Source organism: Drosophila santomea, chromosome 2R (genome assembly GCF_016746245.2).
Source record: "Drosophila santomea strain STO CAGO 1482 chromosome 2R, Prin_Dsan_1.1, whole genome shotgun sequence".
Lineage (NCBI taxonomy): Eukaryota > Metazoa > Arthropoda > Insecta > Diptera > Drosophilidae > Drosophila > Drosophila santomea.
Genome location: NC_053017.2, coordinates 21,882,147 through 21,899,008, shown reverse-complemented (window position 1 = coordinate 21,899,008; position 16,862 = coordinate 21,882,147). Strand labels below are relative to the sequence as shown.

Here is a 16,862-nt window from a genome sequence, read left to right as displayed (position 1 = left end):
AGCGAGTGATGGATTCATTATGCACATCGATATGCGCTCATTGCGGGCTCAGTGCTCTGGGTCACATTTACTGGGGGCGGGGAAACCCCTTTCACTTTGTACTTCTTTTGTTCAAGGGGGAGTGGTGGGGCTGAGAACTTGTGGCTCATTCGATGCCCGCCATATGGAAGAGCATGTTCTAACTGATAAAGACACTTTCTACTCTCACTCTTTTGTTAGGTATATCATATCATTTTATTTTATTAAACTTTTTACATGAAGTGGGTTTTTAGGTTGTCACAGTTGTACTTTAAATAATTATTCACCTTCAGTACCACTCCAAACTTCGAGAAGTAAAGACGTGCGACTAATTAACAGCGGACCTATACGCCTTATCAGTTAAAAACCAACAATAACACTAACCATATAAAAAATTTTTTTGGACAAACAAACGACATTAAAAGAGAACAAAAAAAAAGTGACTAAGCAAAAAGGGCTAGTGCCCAACAACAATGCCTCCCGAAATAAATAGACTATTTAAATCATCAGACACTGGACCCAAATTCATAATCATAAAAAGAACAGACAATGAAACATTTAAAAACGTAAGCCCATTCTTAAGGAAAAAAGTTATTGACTACGCATGCAACGGTGAAGTGGAAACAGCCAAGGTCACAAAAGAAGGATTGATGCTAATCAAAACTAAAGACACCCTACAAGCACAAAAACTTCTAAAAATGACTAACTTTCACAACTTCCCCGTAGAAGTAAGTGAGCACAAGACCCTCAACTTCTCCAAAGGAGTTATATACTCCAATGATCTCCGTAACATCGACGACGAAACAATTGTAAATGAACTAAAACCACAAAACGTGACAGAAATACGGAAAATTAAAAAAATTGAAAACAACGAACATAAAGAAACTGGCCTTATCATTATCACCTTTGCATCACTAACGCTTCCAGATACACTGATGATTGGATACGAGAGAGTGAATGTACGCCCATATATTCCTCTACCACTCAGATGCCGAAACTGCCTAAGATTCGGACATCCCACAACTGCTTGCTCATCAAACAAAATATGCATCAACTGCTCCGCAGAACAACACACAACAACAGACGAAATATGCACCAAAACTAAATTTTGCGTAAACTGCAAATACGATATCCCAGACAACAAACACAGCCCGTTAGAAAAAACATGCCCAGCATTTATAAAACAAAAGGAACTAACATCTATAAAAACCCTCGAAAAAGTCGACCACAAAAAGGCCCTAATGATTTACTACTCACGACATACCCACCAACCTACTCTATACTCAACCATAACAACCGAAAAAACAACAAAAGTAGCCACGCCAATCACCAAACTACCCATCGTCTTACCCAATTCACTTCAGAACGGAAAAAATACTGCCTCCACCTCTTCAGCCGCTAAACCCCCATCTAGAAACACCACAACATATGATGACCTCGACACACTAATGGACACCACCCCGATCACTGCATCTACATCAATACTGAACTCCTCCATACAAGAAGACCTAAAACTAAGAATCTACACCAACAAACAAAACACTCTCGCCAAACCCCTTAAATCTAAAGAAAAAACTGAACAAAAACAAAAAAAAAATAATAGCAACAAAACCCCACTTCTTAATAGCGACAGCGACAGTATCTAATACAAACAAAAATAAAATAAATACAAAAAAGTAGAATGCAATTATACATCAAAACAGGTAAACTGTCTCTATTTCCTAAATTAATTAAAATCCCAATTTAAAAAAAAATGCTTAAAGTAATACAGTGGAACATGAACGGTTACATTAACAACTACAACCAATTGCAAATTATTATAAAAAAACACAACCCTAAGATAATATCCATACAAGAAACACACTTACACTCTACTCAAAACATACCTATTCCAATAAACTACACCATCTATCACAAAAACACCGCCACAAACAGTTTTGGAGGAGTTGCTCTCCTCGTCCATAACTCATTACAACATCAAAATGTACAAATCAGCGCCTTTGACTTCGACACAATAGCAGTAACAATTCACTCCAAATTCAAGTTCACCATATCATCATCTTACATCCCACCCAACAAACCTTTTACAATACAAAACCTCAGAAATATATACGACAACTTACAACCACCCCTTCTAATAACTGGAGATTTTAATAGCTGGCACAGGAGCTGGGGCTCACCAACCAACAACCAAAGAGGAAACACATTATTTAAATTTATCAACCAAAACTCATTCGTAACACTTAACAACGGCTCAGAAACCCACTTTACCACACATCATACATTCACACACATTGACCTTTCCATTGGATCACCCCCTATTAACCTAAACTCAAAATGGTATACGGACAGCTCGCTTTCAGGCAGCGACCATTACCCAATTCACATAGACCTATTCGAAGAACATAACATGAACAACCCAATCGAACGACCAAGATTTAACCTTAAGAAAGCAAACTGGCCCCTATTCCAGGAAATTGCGGATAAGCTGTCTATTGAAAAACCCCCAAGCTCCAATGTTAATAAAGAACTCGCTATTATTACAAGAATAATAATTCAATCCGCCAATGAATCCATCCCCCAATCACACCAGTCTAGAAGACAGCGGAACGTTCCATGGTGGGACCAAACCCTCCAACAATTAAGAAATGAAAAGCAAACAGCATGGAAAAATCTCAACAGAAACACTAATATGACAAACGTATTATCCTACAAAAAATCCAACGCCAAACTCAAACGAGAAATAAAAATAAGAAAAAAATCAGCAACGGAAAGCTTTACAACCGAAATTAGCCCAAGCTCACCCATCGGAAAAATATGGACTAAAATAAACCATTTCTGCGGCCTGAAAACTAGGCACCACATCCACTGCCTTACCGATCCCAATGACACAACACAAAGCATTATGGACAATAATGAAATAGCCAACTACCTCTGCACCCACTGGTCTAAAGCATCGCTTGACAGAAACTTCCACACAGCATTCATACAAAGGAAATCAAATCCAATCCCTCACACACACGTCCCATCCCCTACAGCGCTTAGCATCGAACAGGACATATCTCTTACAGAACTCCTTGCTGCACTTAACCAACTTAAAGGAAAAACTCCAGGCCGAGACCGTATAAGCTATCCTATGCTTAAAAACCTATCCGCAAACCTACATAAAAGACTGCTAAAACTTTTCAACAACATCCTTAGCTCACATATACCTCAGCAACTTAAAGTAAGCAGCGTCATACCAATACCCAAACCGAACACGGACAAAACCAACATTAACTCCTACCGACCCATATCACTCAATCCATGCATATCCAAAGTCCTTGATAAAATAATAGCAAAACGGCTATGGTGGTTTGCTTCAAATAGCAAGCTTCTAGATAACCGGCAAATGGGATTCAGAAAGGGAAAATCGGTTTCTGATTCTCTAGCTATGCTAGATTATCAGATAACTGCATCCCTATCAAAGAAAAGCCACGCGTCGATCATCTCACTAGACTTCGCCAAAGCGTTTGACAGAGTAGGCATCCACAGCATCATTGACGAACTCATAGCCTGGAAAATAGGCCCAAGGATCTCCAACTACATATCATACTTCCTCACCAATAGAAAAATAACAGTCCTTTCCAACAAATGCTACTCAAACCCCCAACCACTACACAATGGAATACCGCAAGGATCCCCCTTATCTGTGATATTATTCGCAATAGCATTCAACCAATTAAACAAAATACTAGCTACGCACAAACAAATGGATTTCACTGCTTACGCCGACGACTTCACAATAATTTACAATCCTGGGAAAAAACAAAACAACCTCAACCTAGACGCACTTCTCAACGACATAAATCAATGGTGCAACTACTCGGGTGCATCCCTGTCAACCAACAAATGCAAACATCTGCACGTTTGTAGGAAAAGAACCTGCAACTTCACACTGCAAACCATCGATACCCCCATACAAAATGTAACATCCCTCAAAATACTAGGAATAACAATAGCCAGAAACTACAGATGGAACAAACACATAGAAAATCTTACTTTAGAACTAGCTAAAAGACTAGACGTCATTAAATGTCTAGCCAACAAAAAATTCTGCTGCAACACAAACACAATAATATATGTGGTCAAATCAATTATTATGTCCAAAATAGACTACGGAATACACATTTATGGAAATGCTCCAAAATCAACCCTGAGCAAACTAAGAACGATTTACCACTCAGCAATAAGAATCGCCTTCAATGCCTTTCGCACCACTCCAATTAACAACCTATTGCATGAAGCTAACATACTGCCAATAGAACATAGAACAATACATGCAACACAAAAAAACATCAAAATCATAATCAACTCCAAGTTCTCACCAATTGAAAAAATTTACAACAAAATTAAAAATTCCAAAAGAATACCAAAAGTCCCGTCTTCACTACACAACACAATAGAACAACTAAAAAAAGTAAATATTTATGTATCACCCGAAACAAGCAGGAAAGAAAAAACCCCACACTGGCTGTGCAGTAATACAAGCACTAACACCGCACTACACACCTTATCCAAAGCAGAAACGGCACCATTAATATACCAACAAAAGTTCAAGGAATTAAAAAACACACTAGCAGGCAGACACTTTCTTTACACAGATGGATCCAAGTCAGCTAGCGGAGTCTCATATAGCGTAACAACGGAAACAGAAATTATTTACCACCATATACTCCCACAATACTCCTCCATATACACAGCCGAAATAGCAGCAATTCTGACAGCATGCAACCACGCCAGCAAACAACGAGGAAAATTTGCAATCTGCACAGATTCCCTATCAGCCCTAAAAGAAATTGAAAACATAAAAAGCCAAAACTACTACACCACCTCCATCAGAAATATCCTAAACAAATACAAGAGAAATAAAATCTTAATTCTATGGGTCCCGGGACACTGCGGGATTCCAGGAAACGAGCTCGCGGACGAAACAGCAAAAAACGCACATAATTTCCCTTTGATTACCCAAAAAAACTTCAACACATCAGACATCTTGAATCACATCAAACAAAACACTGTAACCTTTAAAACTTCAATATTTAACAACTCATCAATCCACTACAAAAATATTAGCCACGACAGCACCCCGACGAAAAACATCTCACGATCAGACTCAATAAAATTCACAAGAATAAGACTAGGACATACCAATCTAACCCACAGCCACATACTCAATAAAACTCCACCACCAATCTGCACAACCTGCAACATCAACATAACATTACAACATATATTACTCGACTGTCCTGACCTTCAGCAAAACAGATCGAATCTCTTAAAACAAACAATGAGAGAAATCACCTCATACGAAAACATTCACCAAACAATACAATTCCTAAAAAATACGAATCTTTACCATACAATATAAGCAAAAATAAAAAATCATATCCATAAATAACATAAATAAATTAGCTTTAAAAAACTATTACATAGTAATTAACCGTAAAATAAGAACCTCCCTTGTACATATAATATAACCAAACTCAACAAAATGTATATAACTTAGCTTAAGGCCCTCAGCTGCTATAGCTAATCCAAAATTCCGCATAATTTTAATCATGCGTTAATTTCTCAATAATAATAATAATAATTATTCACCTTACTGTCTAACTGTTCTGTAAGTTTATTATAGCTAGTTCTTGCCATGGTGTCCATGATGTCCATGATGTCCGTGGCCGTGACCCCCTCCACCGCCTCCACCGCCACCTCCGCCAACCGCCACGGGCTTGATCACCACCACCGGCTTCACGATCACCGGCTTTATGAACACGGGCTTTGGTTTCACGAACTTGGCGGGCAGGGCGGAGAGCAGTTGGCTGGGATCCTTAAGGAAGGCGGGCTTGGGCGGCAGCTTGGCGAGCAGCTGGCTGGGATCCGGGAGAGGTGGCTTGGATTGCGCGATCTTGGCCAGTAGCTTAGAGGGATCCTTGAGGAAGTCCGGCTTAGGCGGTAGCTTGGCCAGCAGCTGGCTGGGATCCGGGAGAGCGGGCTTGACTTTCTGGATGGTGATCGTGGCCTGAACGCAGGCGCACAGGTAAGCTCCGATGGCCAGGAGCAGCAGGTGCCTCTTGAGCAGATCCATGGTGAGTGTACTGGCCCAGCGAAGATGTCAACTATTTATGTTGGATGGCGATCCAGTGTCCAGTATCAGCGACTGCGGCTCATTGGCATGCCACTGGTGGCCCAATCTCGGCGAGCTTTTATTCAAATTGGACGAAACTCTTCTACGGCAGCCGGCGGCATTCCACGCGTTCTGTCGGAAGAATTCCCCGACTGTAAGTTGAATTCACAATTACCTCCGAAGCAGGGTTTTCCTCCCCGTAAGTGCGAGCCACATAAACTGGAGATCGATGCGATTGGCATTCAGCAGGTGACTCGCGAGATTCAAATCAGACCCGACATGACGTCTTCTGCGCCCGAGAATCAAGGTTCCACTCGCATGTCTGATGTGCTGAGAAAAGTTGGCATAATTTCTGAATCCGAAGGCGGAAGTTTAATTGAACATCGCCAAATCTGAAGTTATCTCCAGAATATTATGTTCTATATGGGTAAAGCGTGTTTCCAATATTAATTAGCTTTTTTAGTTATGTAAAAGAGGAAAATATTTTACTCACATACATTATAAAATCTACTTCTTAATATAGATATTTCTGTAAACGGAAATATTCCATACGTTTTCGTGCGCACTTTATGATTAATATAAATAAAACTCCAATTAATTTGTTTATATAATTACACTACATGATATTGTTTACATTAAACATAGCAGAAATAAAGATTTAATTTAAAATTAACGAAAACGGAAACACCAAAAAATATGCAACGATTTTTTAATTTGGGCGCCGATATCGATTGCAGCTATCGCATATAGAAATCGATAGCCACATTGTATGTGATTGAGTGCTTTGCGTTGGCATGACAACCCTGCAATTAGGGAGAAAAATAACAAATATTTGCAAACAAATCTTAATTATTAGAGAAAAAAACCTGTAAACAGAAATGGACGATAGCGTTATACTGCTTGACGACTCACAGAACAGCGTGGAGGTGGTGGAGGTCGACGTGGAAGACGGAGAGCTGGACGACGATGTGGTGTTCGTCCATCCCGCAGAAGTGACCAGCAAAGAGGTTGAACCTGCCGCCAAAGTTGAGGAAAAACAGACAAATACGTCCATTCAGGTGGGTAATTCAGGATATATCCAATACTGTGACAAGGTGAGCAACTCCTTTGTTTAGAACACCACCGAAGGAGACGCAGATAGCCTGGTTTTTGAGGTGAGATTCAGCAAGGAGGAGCACTTCGCCAGTCTGCAGCAGCAAGTGCTAGTCGCCTTGGAAGGCGCCTTTGCAGACAAGCAACTGGTTTTTCGAGACAACCCACAGGAACTGGTGATAGCAGCCTTCGAGAAGAGCAAATCCGTTCCAGAGGAGGAGCCCGAAGACTTCTTTCTGATCGACACGCAGCCAGCGGCCAAGCTGAATGCCGCACACGTTCCCTCCTACAAGCGCTGCAATGCCGACGTCCTGGACGAGCAGACAGCGGAGCGGAAGAAACTGAAGGCCGAGGCGGTCAACAAGTGCTTCCGACCCAAGGCGCAGTCCTCGTGCTTCAACTGCGGCGACACAGATCACTCCCTGCGCGACTGTCCCAAGCCCAGAAACAACGCCAGGATAAATCGCGCTCGCAAAAAGATTAGCAGCCGCACCGAGCGCTATCACGTGGACACAGAGCAGCGGTTTGGCCACATACGCCCCGGAAGGATCAGCACCAAGACACGCCATGCCATGGGCTACAGTCGCGGTCAGCTGCCATTCATTTTCTACCGCATGAGAATGCTGGGCTATCCGCCTGCGTGGCTGGAGGAGGCCAAGGTGCAGAGCTCGGGCATAGCTCTGTTTAATGCAGATGTAAGTTAGCTACTCGTGTGATCAGCCTCGTGTGATCTGTCAATGCCTTCTTCCTTGCAGGGCACAGAAGTTACCAAATCCGACGACGAAGATGGAGAGTCAGACACCTTCAAATATGACATCAACAAAATAGTGGAGTATCCCGGCTTTAATGTCGAGCCCAATGCGAAATTTTTCGACGTGAGTGCTGCCATTATGAATCCCGCACCCTTCTCTTATCCCCTAATCCCACAGGACTTTAAGCACCACAATGTACCGCCATTCCAAGAGAGCCAGTCCAAGGCGAACTTTATCAAATCTCTGGGCGAAAACGTTATCAATGGATACAAACGCAAAAAACTAGTGGATTTGCCTGCTCCACACGACCCTGCTTCCGTGCCCAGCGAGGAGCTCACCAGCTTCGATGACTACGACATGGAACTGGAAGACGAAACAGAGGATCCTCCACTGCCACCATCAGTGCCCCAGCCGCCACCACCTCCGCCGGAAGAGTGCGAGGATGGCGAGCTGACAGTGCGCTCGCCATCTCCAAGTCTGGAGGACTTGAAGGCCCAGCAGGAGAAGCTCCTCCAAGAGCTGGAGGGCAATGCGTCGCATAACACGACGGCGAATGAATCGAAATCCCAAACTGACCTGGATGAAACGTCAGAGATGGAGGTAGCGCCATCTGATGCCGAGTCCGGAAATATTGACCAGACCCAATCCGCACCATCGACTCCCTTTAAAGCGACCTATGAGGGCACGCCGCTGCTGAAGTTCTCCGTTTACGATCGCCTGCCTGTGGGCAGTAACTTCAAGGTGGGCGTCAGCGATGTGATCAACTTTGAGAACCTGCCCGACTCCACGGGAAAGTACGAACAAATGAAGGATCTGCTGAAGAACGTGCGCGAAAAGATGGTAAAACTGCAGAACGAGAACTGACGAGTCCAACGAGAAGAGAGAATACAAACCACATCATTGCCCGCCCACCAAACGTACGTTTTAAATATTTTAAAGCCTCTTGTACAAAGGAAATACACACGGAAAGCGGTTCGTTTTCCAAAGTCTTTTAAAAAGTGTCCAAATATGTTAGTTGATAAGCCGGTGTGTTTCAGAGTGCGCGGTTAAGTGTTTTGTACAATGTAAGGGATGTATAATTGGCCTAATCTGTGTAAACGTGCGAACGGATGGCACCAAGTCGATTGATCTGGCTCTATCCGTGGTTTCATTCCCAATAGCGGGAGAAATAACAAAACAAGGAAATGCTGTTTGCAAATTGTGTTGTGGATGCTCAGGTTTTCGTAGAAGCAGGGGTCCTCGGAGTCACCTAGTTGATGGCCGGCGGAGGAGGCTGTGGCGGCGAGCCGTCCTGGTTATTGTCGCGTCGGCCGCCAGCTCGCTTGTTGCTGGTGAAGTTGCCCCAGGTACTCGGGTTCACTATGTACATGAACATGGCCACGATCAGGAAGATCATGGCGACGGAGAAGCCGCTGTCATCGCCGCGTCCGGCGACCTGCGCCTGCTGCGAGGTGCGTCCGACGACTGGGAACGGATATATTAGTTAGCAATGTGGATAAAAGTGGGTAAAGTCAAAGCATGCAGCTCTCAATTGCTGCATACTTTTTGGCAACTTATTACAAAGCCTAATTTTTACTGAATTGTTATAACAACGTAAATACCATTGGGTATAAGCGAAACAGCAATGTTATCATCGTTACTTCAGTAAAAGTCAGACTGTTTCTGCTGTGCAAAATGTACTATAAATCCAAAAACGATAGATTAGAAGTGGCAATATATAAAGGCTTATCACAACTAAAGTTTTCCGATTTATATTTAGAAAACAGACCTAGTGAGTTACTGATACTGATACTAACCATCCAAGCACTCGGTGTCCGTGCAGGCATCCTGGTTCTGTCGTATCTGTAAAAAAGGACCATGGATCAGGAGTTTGGAGCTGGGCGCAAAGGAACTTACGAAGTTGATAATGCGCTGCATCGCGTACTCCTGCGACCAGACGCACTCGCAGCCATCGAAGTCGTCGGACATGGTTTCGGATTAGCCTTGGTCTGAGTTGCGCTGCGGAGACCGGAGATCGGAGTGGGTTATATGCTAGGGAATGGAATACGGCGGTTGGAGTAGCGAATACTATATTCTGAATTCCGAATATTCTGCCTGCTGCCACTGACGTGTCTCTGGGGAGAAAGAGAACGCGAGCACTGTTTCCAAACGAAACGAACCGAGCTGAGACTAATTTGTTTGCAGCCGCAATCGAGTTTTATACAACATGCACACATATGTATATGATATATGGCGGCAAATTTCCGATAAAGGGGGCTTAAAATCGCGAGAGTGCGGAAAGAGAGCTTCCAAGTGCTGGTATATATCTGGACAGCAGGGTCTAGTGTCCTGCTACTTGGTTCTCACAGAACACGGATTCAATTTTGGGGCAGCTGTGAGGAAATAACTTACACACTTGACAGCTAACGCCAGTTGAATGGGGGAATCAACTGTGGAAACTGTGGAAAGGGTCCACCCCAATAGCTCCCTACTTAGTATTTAGTATATACACACACGTAATGCCCACTGTTTAGTGTGTGTGGGTACTTGACACAAAAACACGATTATCAAAAGGAACAAGACGTGTAGTTCTAATTGCCTTCGAGAGCACTAGGCGCTTATCACACTTAATTACAAGGTCTTTCCGCTGGAAGTCCCCAGTTTTAGCCAAAACCACCCCGACTACGTAAACGCTATTTAGTATTTGAAAACGTAAACACAACTTTCCCCTTTTGTTTTTGTTGTCCCATTGGGGGCGTAAACAAACCCGCCTGCGGACGTAAGGCAATTAAGTGGCGTTACCTTGCGAGACCTAACACTCGAATGTGCAGCGATTTGGGAAGGGAATCGAATTTTGGTACAATTTCACTGCTGCAACGTAACAATTACACTTTTTCTTACCAACTGGAATGGGGATAAAAAATTGCACATATGGCAGTGCTGGACAACGACCAGAACTGGAGGCGCATATCGATGGAGCTGCCAGTGCTTGAAAGCGCTTTTCGCGTTCGAGGGGCGGGAAATTCAAAACTAAAACCTAAAACATACACTCTTTCAAATTCTTTACATTGTTTGTCCCTTGGTCCGATTTTGGGTGTCAAGTTCTACCCATACTACCCACACCTTCCGCCGGGCCTGGTTCGTTGTGACCCCAACTTCATCCTACAACTTAAATGGTTAATGCGACGCTATCTAGCGAAATAATATGACCTTTGTTTTTTTGAGCTTAGTTTTGTTAGGGTGGATGGCAATTAATCCATTATTACTTTAAATGCAACGCGACAAACTTTTTGCCCGGTCATGTGGGCATTGTAGGCAGCCTATAAAGGCTCTTCCCACTGTCCCATGGCTATCAAAATGTTCTCTTTACTACTGGGGTCAGTTCTCCTGAGTTTAGTTGGTGCTCCTGAATTGGAATCCATCCAAGTCCAAGTGCTCCATGACCTCAACAGGGCACTCCAAACGGAGCTCAATGTGTTTATCGATTTGGATGGTTTCGAAAACTCAGAGATACTCCACATATTGGACACCCCGAGAATCCTACTCTCTTCCAACTCGAGCGCAGCTAGAGATCTTCGAGTTCGAGGAAACTTCAAAGAGAGAGCTCTGATCATTGTAAGTCTAATGAAATCTGGACGCGATGTGAATCAATTGGTTTTAAGACTTTTGCCACGAATGTTGGACGAGCTCCATGAGCTGCACATAGTGTTCCTGGCCACTGAAGAACCAAGATTTTCGCAGGAGGACCTCTACGCTTACTGCTTCAAGGAGGGATTCGTGAACGTGATTCTGCTGAGGGGGAAGAGCCTGTACAGCTACCTACCCTATCCTCGCATCCAACCGATGAGTCTACCAAACGTATCCGAGTATTTCAATCGCGCAAAGATAATCCGAGATTTTCAAGGCTATCCCCTGCGCATACTGCGGACCGCACTGGCTCCGCGGGACTTCGAGTACTTCAACGACCAGGGTGACTTGGTGCGCGCCGGATATTTGTTCGCGGCGGTCAAGGAGCTGGCTAATCGCTATAACGCCACTATCATAAGTGTAGCCAAGCCCGTCCTGCCGGATTACGAAGTGTACTTGGCTATTTCCGATATGCTGCGCACAAAGAGGATCGACATTGTTTGCTACTTCAGAGAATTACGTTCAAAAGTGGCCTACACAGCACCACTCTCGATTGTCCGCGAGTACTTCATAGCGCCCCACGCCCGTCCGATTTCCAGTTACCTCTACTACTCGAAACCCTTCTCCTGGACCCTTTGGGTGGTCGTGATCTCGACTGTGCTGTACGGCACCCTGATGCTGCACCTGGCTGCGCGACGGGCGCGGGTCGAGATGGGAAAGTGCCTGCTGTACAGCCTCAGCCACATCCTGTACAACTGCCACCAGAAAATCAGCGTGGCGGGCTGGCGGGACATGGCTATCCATGGCATACTAACGATCGGAGGCTTCATACTGACCAACGTCTACTTGGCCACGCTCTCCAGCATCCTCACATCCGGGCTGTACGACGGGGAGTACAACACGCTGGAAGATCTGGTCAGCGCTCCCTATCCCAGTCTGCACGACGAGTACTACAAGAGCCAGTTGCGGGCGAAGACCTTCCTGCCGGAGCGTCTGCGCAAGAACAGCATGACCCTGAACGTCTCCCTGCTGAATGCGTACCGGGATGGCCTCAACCAGAGCTACATCTACATGCTGTACGAGGATCGCCTGGAGCTGATCCTGATGCAGCAGTACCTGCTGAAGACGCCGCGCTTCAACATGATTCGCCAATGTGTGGGCTACGCCCTCGAGTCCTTCTGCGTGTCCATGAGCCTGCCGTACTTGGAGCTGACCAGTGAGTTCATGAGGCGCCTGCAGGAGCACGGCATCGGCATCAAAATGAAGGCGGACACTTTCCGGGAGCTCATCCATCAGGGAATCTACACCCTGATGCGGGATGATGAGCCGCCTGCTAAGGCATTCGACCTGGACTATTACTTGTTCGCCTTTGTTTTGTGGGCTGCGGGTTTGGGTTTGTCCCTGCTGGTATTTTGCGCGGAGTTCGTAGGTAGACGGCTCTCATGCAGGTAGTTAACTCATTTATTTCCTTATACGGTGTATGCTACAACAAAAACGCTTATTATAATAACTTATATCAAGGCAATGTGACTAAGTGACTCATTCAATATGTCATACTTTAATTCAACTAAGTATCTACCCATTTAAATCGACCAGCGGCTTAAATCTGTTGGGTATAATGCACCTAATAGCGGCGTCCACTCAAACCAAGTCTTCGACTCTTTCTGGGTTGCATGCAAATAGGTGACATGTCCTCCACACTCTGCCTATCCTTTGTGCAGTCCTCGGGGAGATTTGAATTCCTGGCAGCCAGCGGAGTACTTGTCGCAGCGGGCATGGGTGCGAATCGCTCCACAGCCGGCGAGGCACATGCTGCAGAAGTTGCAGTTGACGAGGTGATCTTTCGTCTTCTCTTCAGTGTCAGGATATTTCGGCGCTCTATCACGGACTTCTTGGTGGCCTGATCCAGTGGGGATATGCCGGCAAGTTGCGATAGGGAGGAGTGGATCTCCTGGGACCTCTTGGGCGTCCTCGGATGCTCTTTCTTTGCCGAACGATCTACGGAGGAGTTGCGATGGAAGTGCTCAATAGCTGAGGTATTTCCTTGACTTTGTACATCGCAAATGGGTGCTTTGCTGGGACTGTCTTCTGCCACCACTTCCTCCACGAACTGGGCAGAAGTACTTTTCGATTCCTCAGGGATCCCAATTGGTTTGGTTGAGTCAGTACTTGGGCCAACGGCTTGAAATTCACTCATAAACTGCGCAGCTTTGACTTTCGTACTTTCAGAAATCACAATTCCTTTATTTGAGGCCGTGCGAAAACCAAAAAACTCGCTTTCAAAAGCGGCTTTCGTATCCACTGTATTGGTTTTTTCAACATTTATTGGAGTTACAGTTAGGTCATTAGAGGTGGATGCAACATCAGGAAGATCACTAGGCTGCTTTGACTGGGCCAGGAACATGGCTCCTCTCCTCTCCATCGCCTCGGTAAACTCAATGGCTTTGTTTGACGCTGTTCTAAAGCCCATAAACGTTGATTCATTGGAGTCACAGCAATCCTGGGCATTTGTGGGTTCATATGGTTCTTTCATTTTAATATCAACGACCAACTTGGAGGTATTCGATCGCATTTCCTTTGAAATCTCAATTGATTCCGTGTCATTTGGCTGATGGACTTCATTACCATTTTGCTGATTGGATTCTGCGGACTGAAACTCAGCCATAAACTCTGCAGTTTTCATTTTCATCTTTTCAGAAATCACAATTCCTTTGTTTGAGGCCGTGCGAAAGCCAAATAACTCGCTCTCAGTTCTAGTTTTCATATCCACAGTATTGTTTTTTTCAACATTTACTGGAGCTACAGTTAGGTCAACATCAGGAAGATCGCTTAGCTGCCATTCACTAAAAACGAGCTCCTCAGTAAGTTCTGCGTCTTGTTGGTCTGTAGCCTTTGACTGGGCCAGGAACATGGCTCCTCTCCTCTCCATCGCCTCGGTAATCTCAATGGCCTTGTTTGACGCTGTTCTAAAGCCTATAAACGTTGATTCATTGGAGTCATGTGGTTCTTCCATTTTAATATCAATGACCAACTTGGAAACCTTCGATGGCATTTCCTTTGAAATCTCAATTGATTTCGTGTCATTTGGCTGATTGACTTCATAACCATTTTGCTGATTGGATTCCGCGGACTGAAACTCAGTCATAAACTCTGCAGTTTTCATTTTCATCTTTTCAGAAATTACAATTGCTTTATTTGAGGCTGTACGGAAGCCAGAAAACTCGGGCTCTGCTATGCTCTCCTTTTTCAGAGGACTGCATTTGGCATTTATTTCTCCAACCTCAAGCTTTGCTTCCTTGTTGGTAACATCCAATGTTTCGATGGGTTTAGATGTTGATTTCATCACTTGACTATGATTAGCGGAGTATTCCTCAGTGACTGAGTGGCACTTTTGAGTAGACTGATATAAATCAGATACAACTTGGGCTACAAACTTTTCGCCTTTAAGTTTCATTTCTTCCGAAACCTCAATAAATTTATAGGGCGTTTTTCGAAAGCCAACAATTTTATGACCTGAGGACTGACTTTTATTGGGTGTCTTCTTCTCTGGTTGCTGCTCGTCGTCAGGCTTCATTGAATTGATCTCTTTCTTATGCACTTCAATTGCGTCCTTCGATGTCGATGGGCCTTCAAAACTCTGTATTGGGTTCCATTCATTAAACAGAAACTCCTGAAGAAGATCACCGTCGTTTAAAAAATGTTCATTCTCTTTAGACTTGTCCACGACCATAGCACCTCCCCTTTCTTTGGCAATATCGCTTTCTTTGTTTGAGACTGCTCTAAACTTTGATTCATTTGAATCATTGCTACGTTCATGCTTTTTCTGAGAACTTGGCTCCAACTTTACCTTTTCTTCGGGTATATGGTTGATTAGCTCTTTGGATTTCTCTGGCAGCTCCATTGGAGTTTGCCATTCGCTCATTGGGATGCCTTTCAATATTAGGTTCGTATTCTCATCTAGAGGATGTTCCGCTTGCATTTGTTCCTTCAAAACATCTAATGACATTTTTTCGGTCTTTTTCAGTACTGAGTCTGCATCAGACCAAACTTTACATTCTCCTGTTTCAAAAAATATAGGTTTATATTAGTGGACTCTGCAGCAATAAGAATTGCGCTTATTACCCAATTGGGGATGCATGGTGGAGATCGCTTGCCTGGTATCGCCAAAGAGAGTGTCTGCCAGAGTTCCTGGAAGAAATGGGTTACAAATGTGTTTCTGGCAATATCAGACTACTCCCTACCTTCCGGCTCATTGTCACACATAGAGGCCTCGAAGGTAAATCCGTTCTCCAACAGGTCGTCTCTCAAGTTCATCACTTCAGTGTTCAAACACTCATCTTCCAAATTTGTATCTGAAAGGTTAACTTGGTGGTCTACAGAATTCGGGGGATTCTCAGGATCTCGCCCGGCTTCGGTTGGAAGATCTATTTGCGATGGGACGGAAGGAGTGGGACTGGAATCGGTCGCGCTCACCGAAAGATATTGACTTAGGTTTAACAGGACCTCGTGTATCCTCTGCGATGCCGCAGCATCGAAGTCACAAGCCACAGAGGTCAACGAAGTATTGGGATCCCTCTGTACAGAGAGGGCCGAGGAACTACTGGGCTCCTCGTGCTGCACAACCATATGGCCTTTTGTATCTCTCTTCCGACCGTAAGTTTTGATCCTTTTCTTGCGAAATCGAAACCACGGCTCCGACTCATAGCTAGGCTCATCCTCATCCTCTGTGTAAGTTGGAGACGAGCAAAAGTCCAGCATGATCATCTCAACCCGCTCCTCGGGCGTGGGCTCAGCGCTGGCCAGAATAAGGTACTCCACGGCGACGAAGCCACTGTTGTCAGCCGAAGGCCGCTCGATACCTTGAGTCCTTTGAGCGAAGGAGCTAGTCTGGCGATCGGCTTCGCATATTTTGGCCATGTCCTCGATGATGTTACTTCGCCGAATTTCCGCAGCGGCCTGATGCGCATGGGTGACTTTTCCTTGGGATAGCCGGGTCGAACGACTTCCCGATGCGCCTTTCTGGTCCATCACGTCATTTAATTGTGGTTGTGTACTTTATTTGAGGTAAACAATTAATTGTGGTTGCATTTCCAAAACAAGATTCAGTGTTGGCAAACGCTGCTTTGGAGGCAATTGGTGGGGCTGATTACCCGCTAGTTGAGGAGGGTGCACTTGCTAAGCAATCGCTACCGAGGAAGTTATCGATAGTACGGTCCAGAACATCAAGGCCC

The 16,862-nt window shown here is 44.5% G+C and overlaps 5 protein-coding genes across 10 annotated transcripts; 2 read left to right on the top strand and 3 right to left on the bottom strand.

Moving 5' to 3' along the window:
• Positions 1 to 224: 224 nt before the first annotated feature.
• Positions 225 to 6,177, bottom strand: LOC120446301 (chorion protein S38). The gene is made up of 2 exons (XM_039627208.2): positions 5,659 to 6,177; positions 225 to 305 (listed from the first exon to the last, which is right to left on the bottom strand). The coding sequence occupies exon 1, from the start codon at positions 6,140 to 6,142 to the stop codon at positions 5,693 to 5,695; it is 450 nt and encodes a 149-aa protein (XP_039483142.1). The 5' UTR covers positions 6,143 to 6,177; the 3' UTR covers positions 225 to 305; positions 5,659 to 5,692.
• Positions 6,178 to 6,973: 796 nt separating this feature from the next.
• On the top strand, positions 6,974 to 9,023 carry LOC120445836 (zinc finger CCHC domain-containing protein 8 homolog). The gene is made up of 4 exons (XM_039626457.2): positions 6,974 to 7,239; positions 7,297 to 7,968; positions 8,029 to 8,148; positions 8,203 to 9,023. Exons 1-4 carry the CDS (start codon positions 7,060 to 7,062, stop codon positions 8,887 to 8,889), a joined length of 1,659 nt encoding a protein of 552 aa, XP_039482391.1. The 5' UTR covers positions 6,974 to 7,059; the 3' UTR covers positions 8,890 to 9,023.
• Positions 8,999 to 10,956, bottom strand: LOC120445837 (small integral membrane protein 14). Of its 4 annotated transcripts, none has more exons than XM_039626460.1 (4): positions 10,906 to 10,956; positions 9,922 to 10,023; positions 9,822 to 9,867; positions 8,999 to 9,489 (listed from the first exon to the last, which is right to left on the bottom strand). In XM_039626460.1, exons 2-4 carry the CDS (start codon positions 9,991 to 9,993, stop codon positions 9,275 to 9,277), a joined length of 333 nt encoding a protein of 110 aa, XP_039482394.1. In that variant the 5' UTR covers positions 9,994 to 10,023; positions 10,906 to 10,956; the 3' UTR covers positions 8,999 to 9,274. The 4 variants fall into 4 exon arrangements, with proteins under 4 accessions (XP_039482394.1, XP_039482393.1, XP_039482392.1 ...); XM_039626459.1 differs by having other exon boundaries at positions 10,807 to 10,935; XM_039626458.1 differs by having other exon boundaries at positions 9,922 to 10,056; positions 10,807 to 10,911.
• Positions 10,957 to 11,349: 393 nt separating this feature from the next.
• Positions 11,350 to 13,083, top strand: LOC120446340. Its single transcript, XM_039627260.2, has one exon. The coding sequence runs from the start codon at positions 11,350 to 11,352 to the stop codon at positions 13,081 to 13,083; it is 1,734 nt and encodes a 577-aa protein (XP_039483194.1).
• A 10-nt stretch (positions 13,084 to 13,093) lies between these two features.
• LOC120446339 (breast cancer type 2 susceptibility protein homolog) lies at positions 13,094 to 16,760 on the bottom strand. Of its 3 annotated transcripts, XM_039627258.1 has the most exons (4): positions 15,873 to 16,760; positions 15,754 to 15,819; positions 14,522 to 15,696; positions 13,094 to 14,014 (listed from the first exon to the last, which is right to left on the bottom strand). In XM_039627258.1, the coding sequence occupies exons 1-4, from the start codon at positions 16,657 to 16,659 to the stop codon at positions 13,256 to 13,258; spliced, it is 2,787 nt and encodes a 928-aa protein (XP_039483192.1). In that variant the 5' UTR covers positions 16,660 to 16,760; the 3' UTR covers positions 13,094 to 13,255. The 3 variants fall into 3 exon arrangements, with proteins under 3 accessions (XP_039483192.1, XP_039483190.1, XP_039483191.1); XM_039627256.1 differs by having other exon boundaries at positions 13,096 to 15,696; positions 15,873 to 16,759; XM_039627257.1 differs by having other exon boundaries at positions 13,097 to 15,690; positions 15,873 to 16,759.
• Between the last annotated feature and the right edge of the window lie 102 nt (positions 16,761 to 16,862).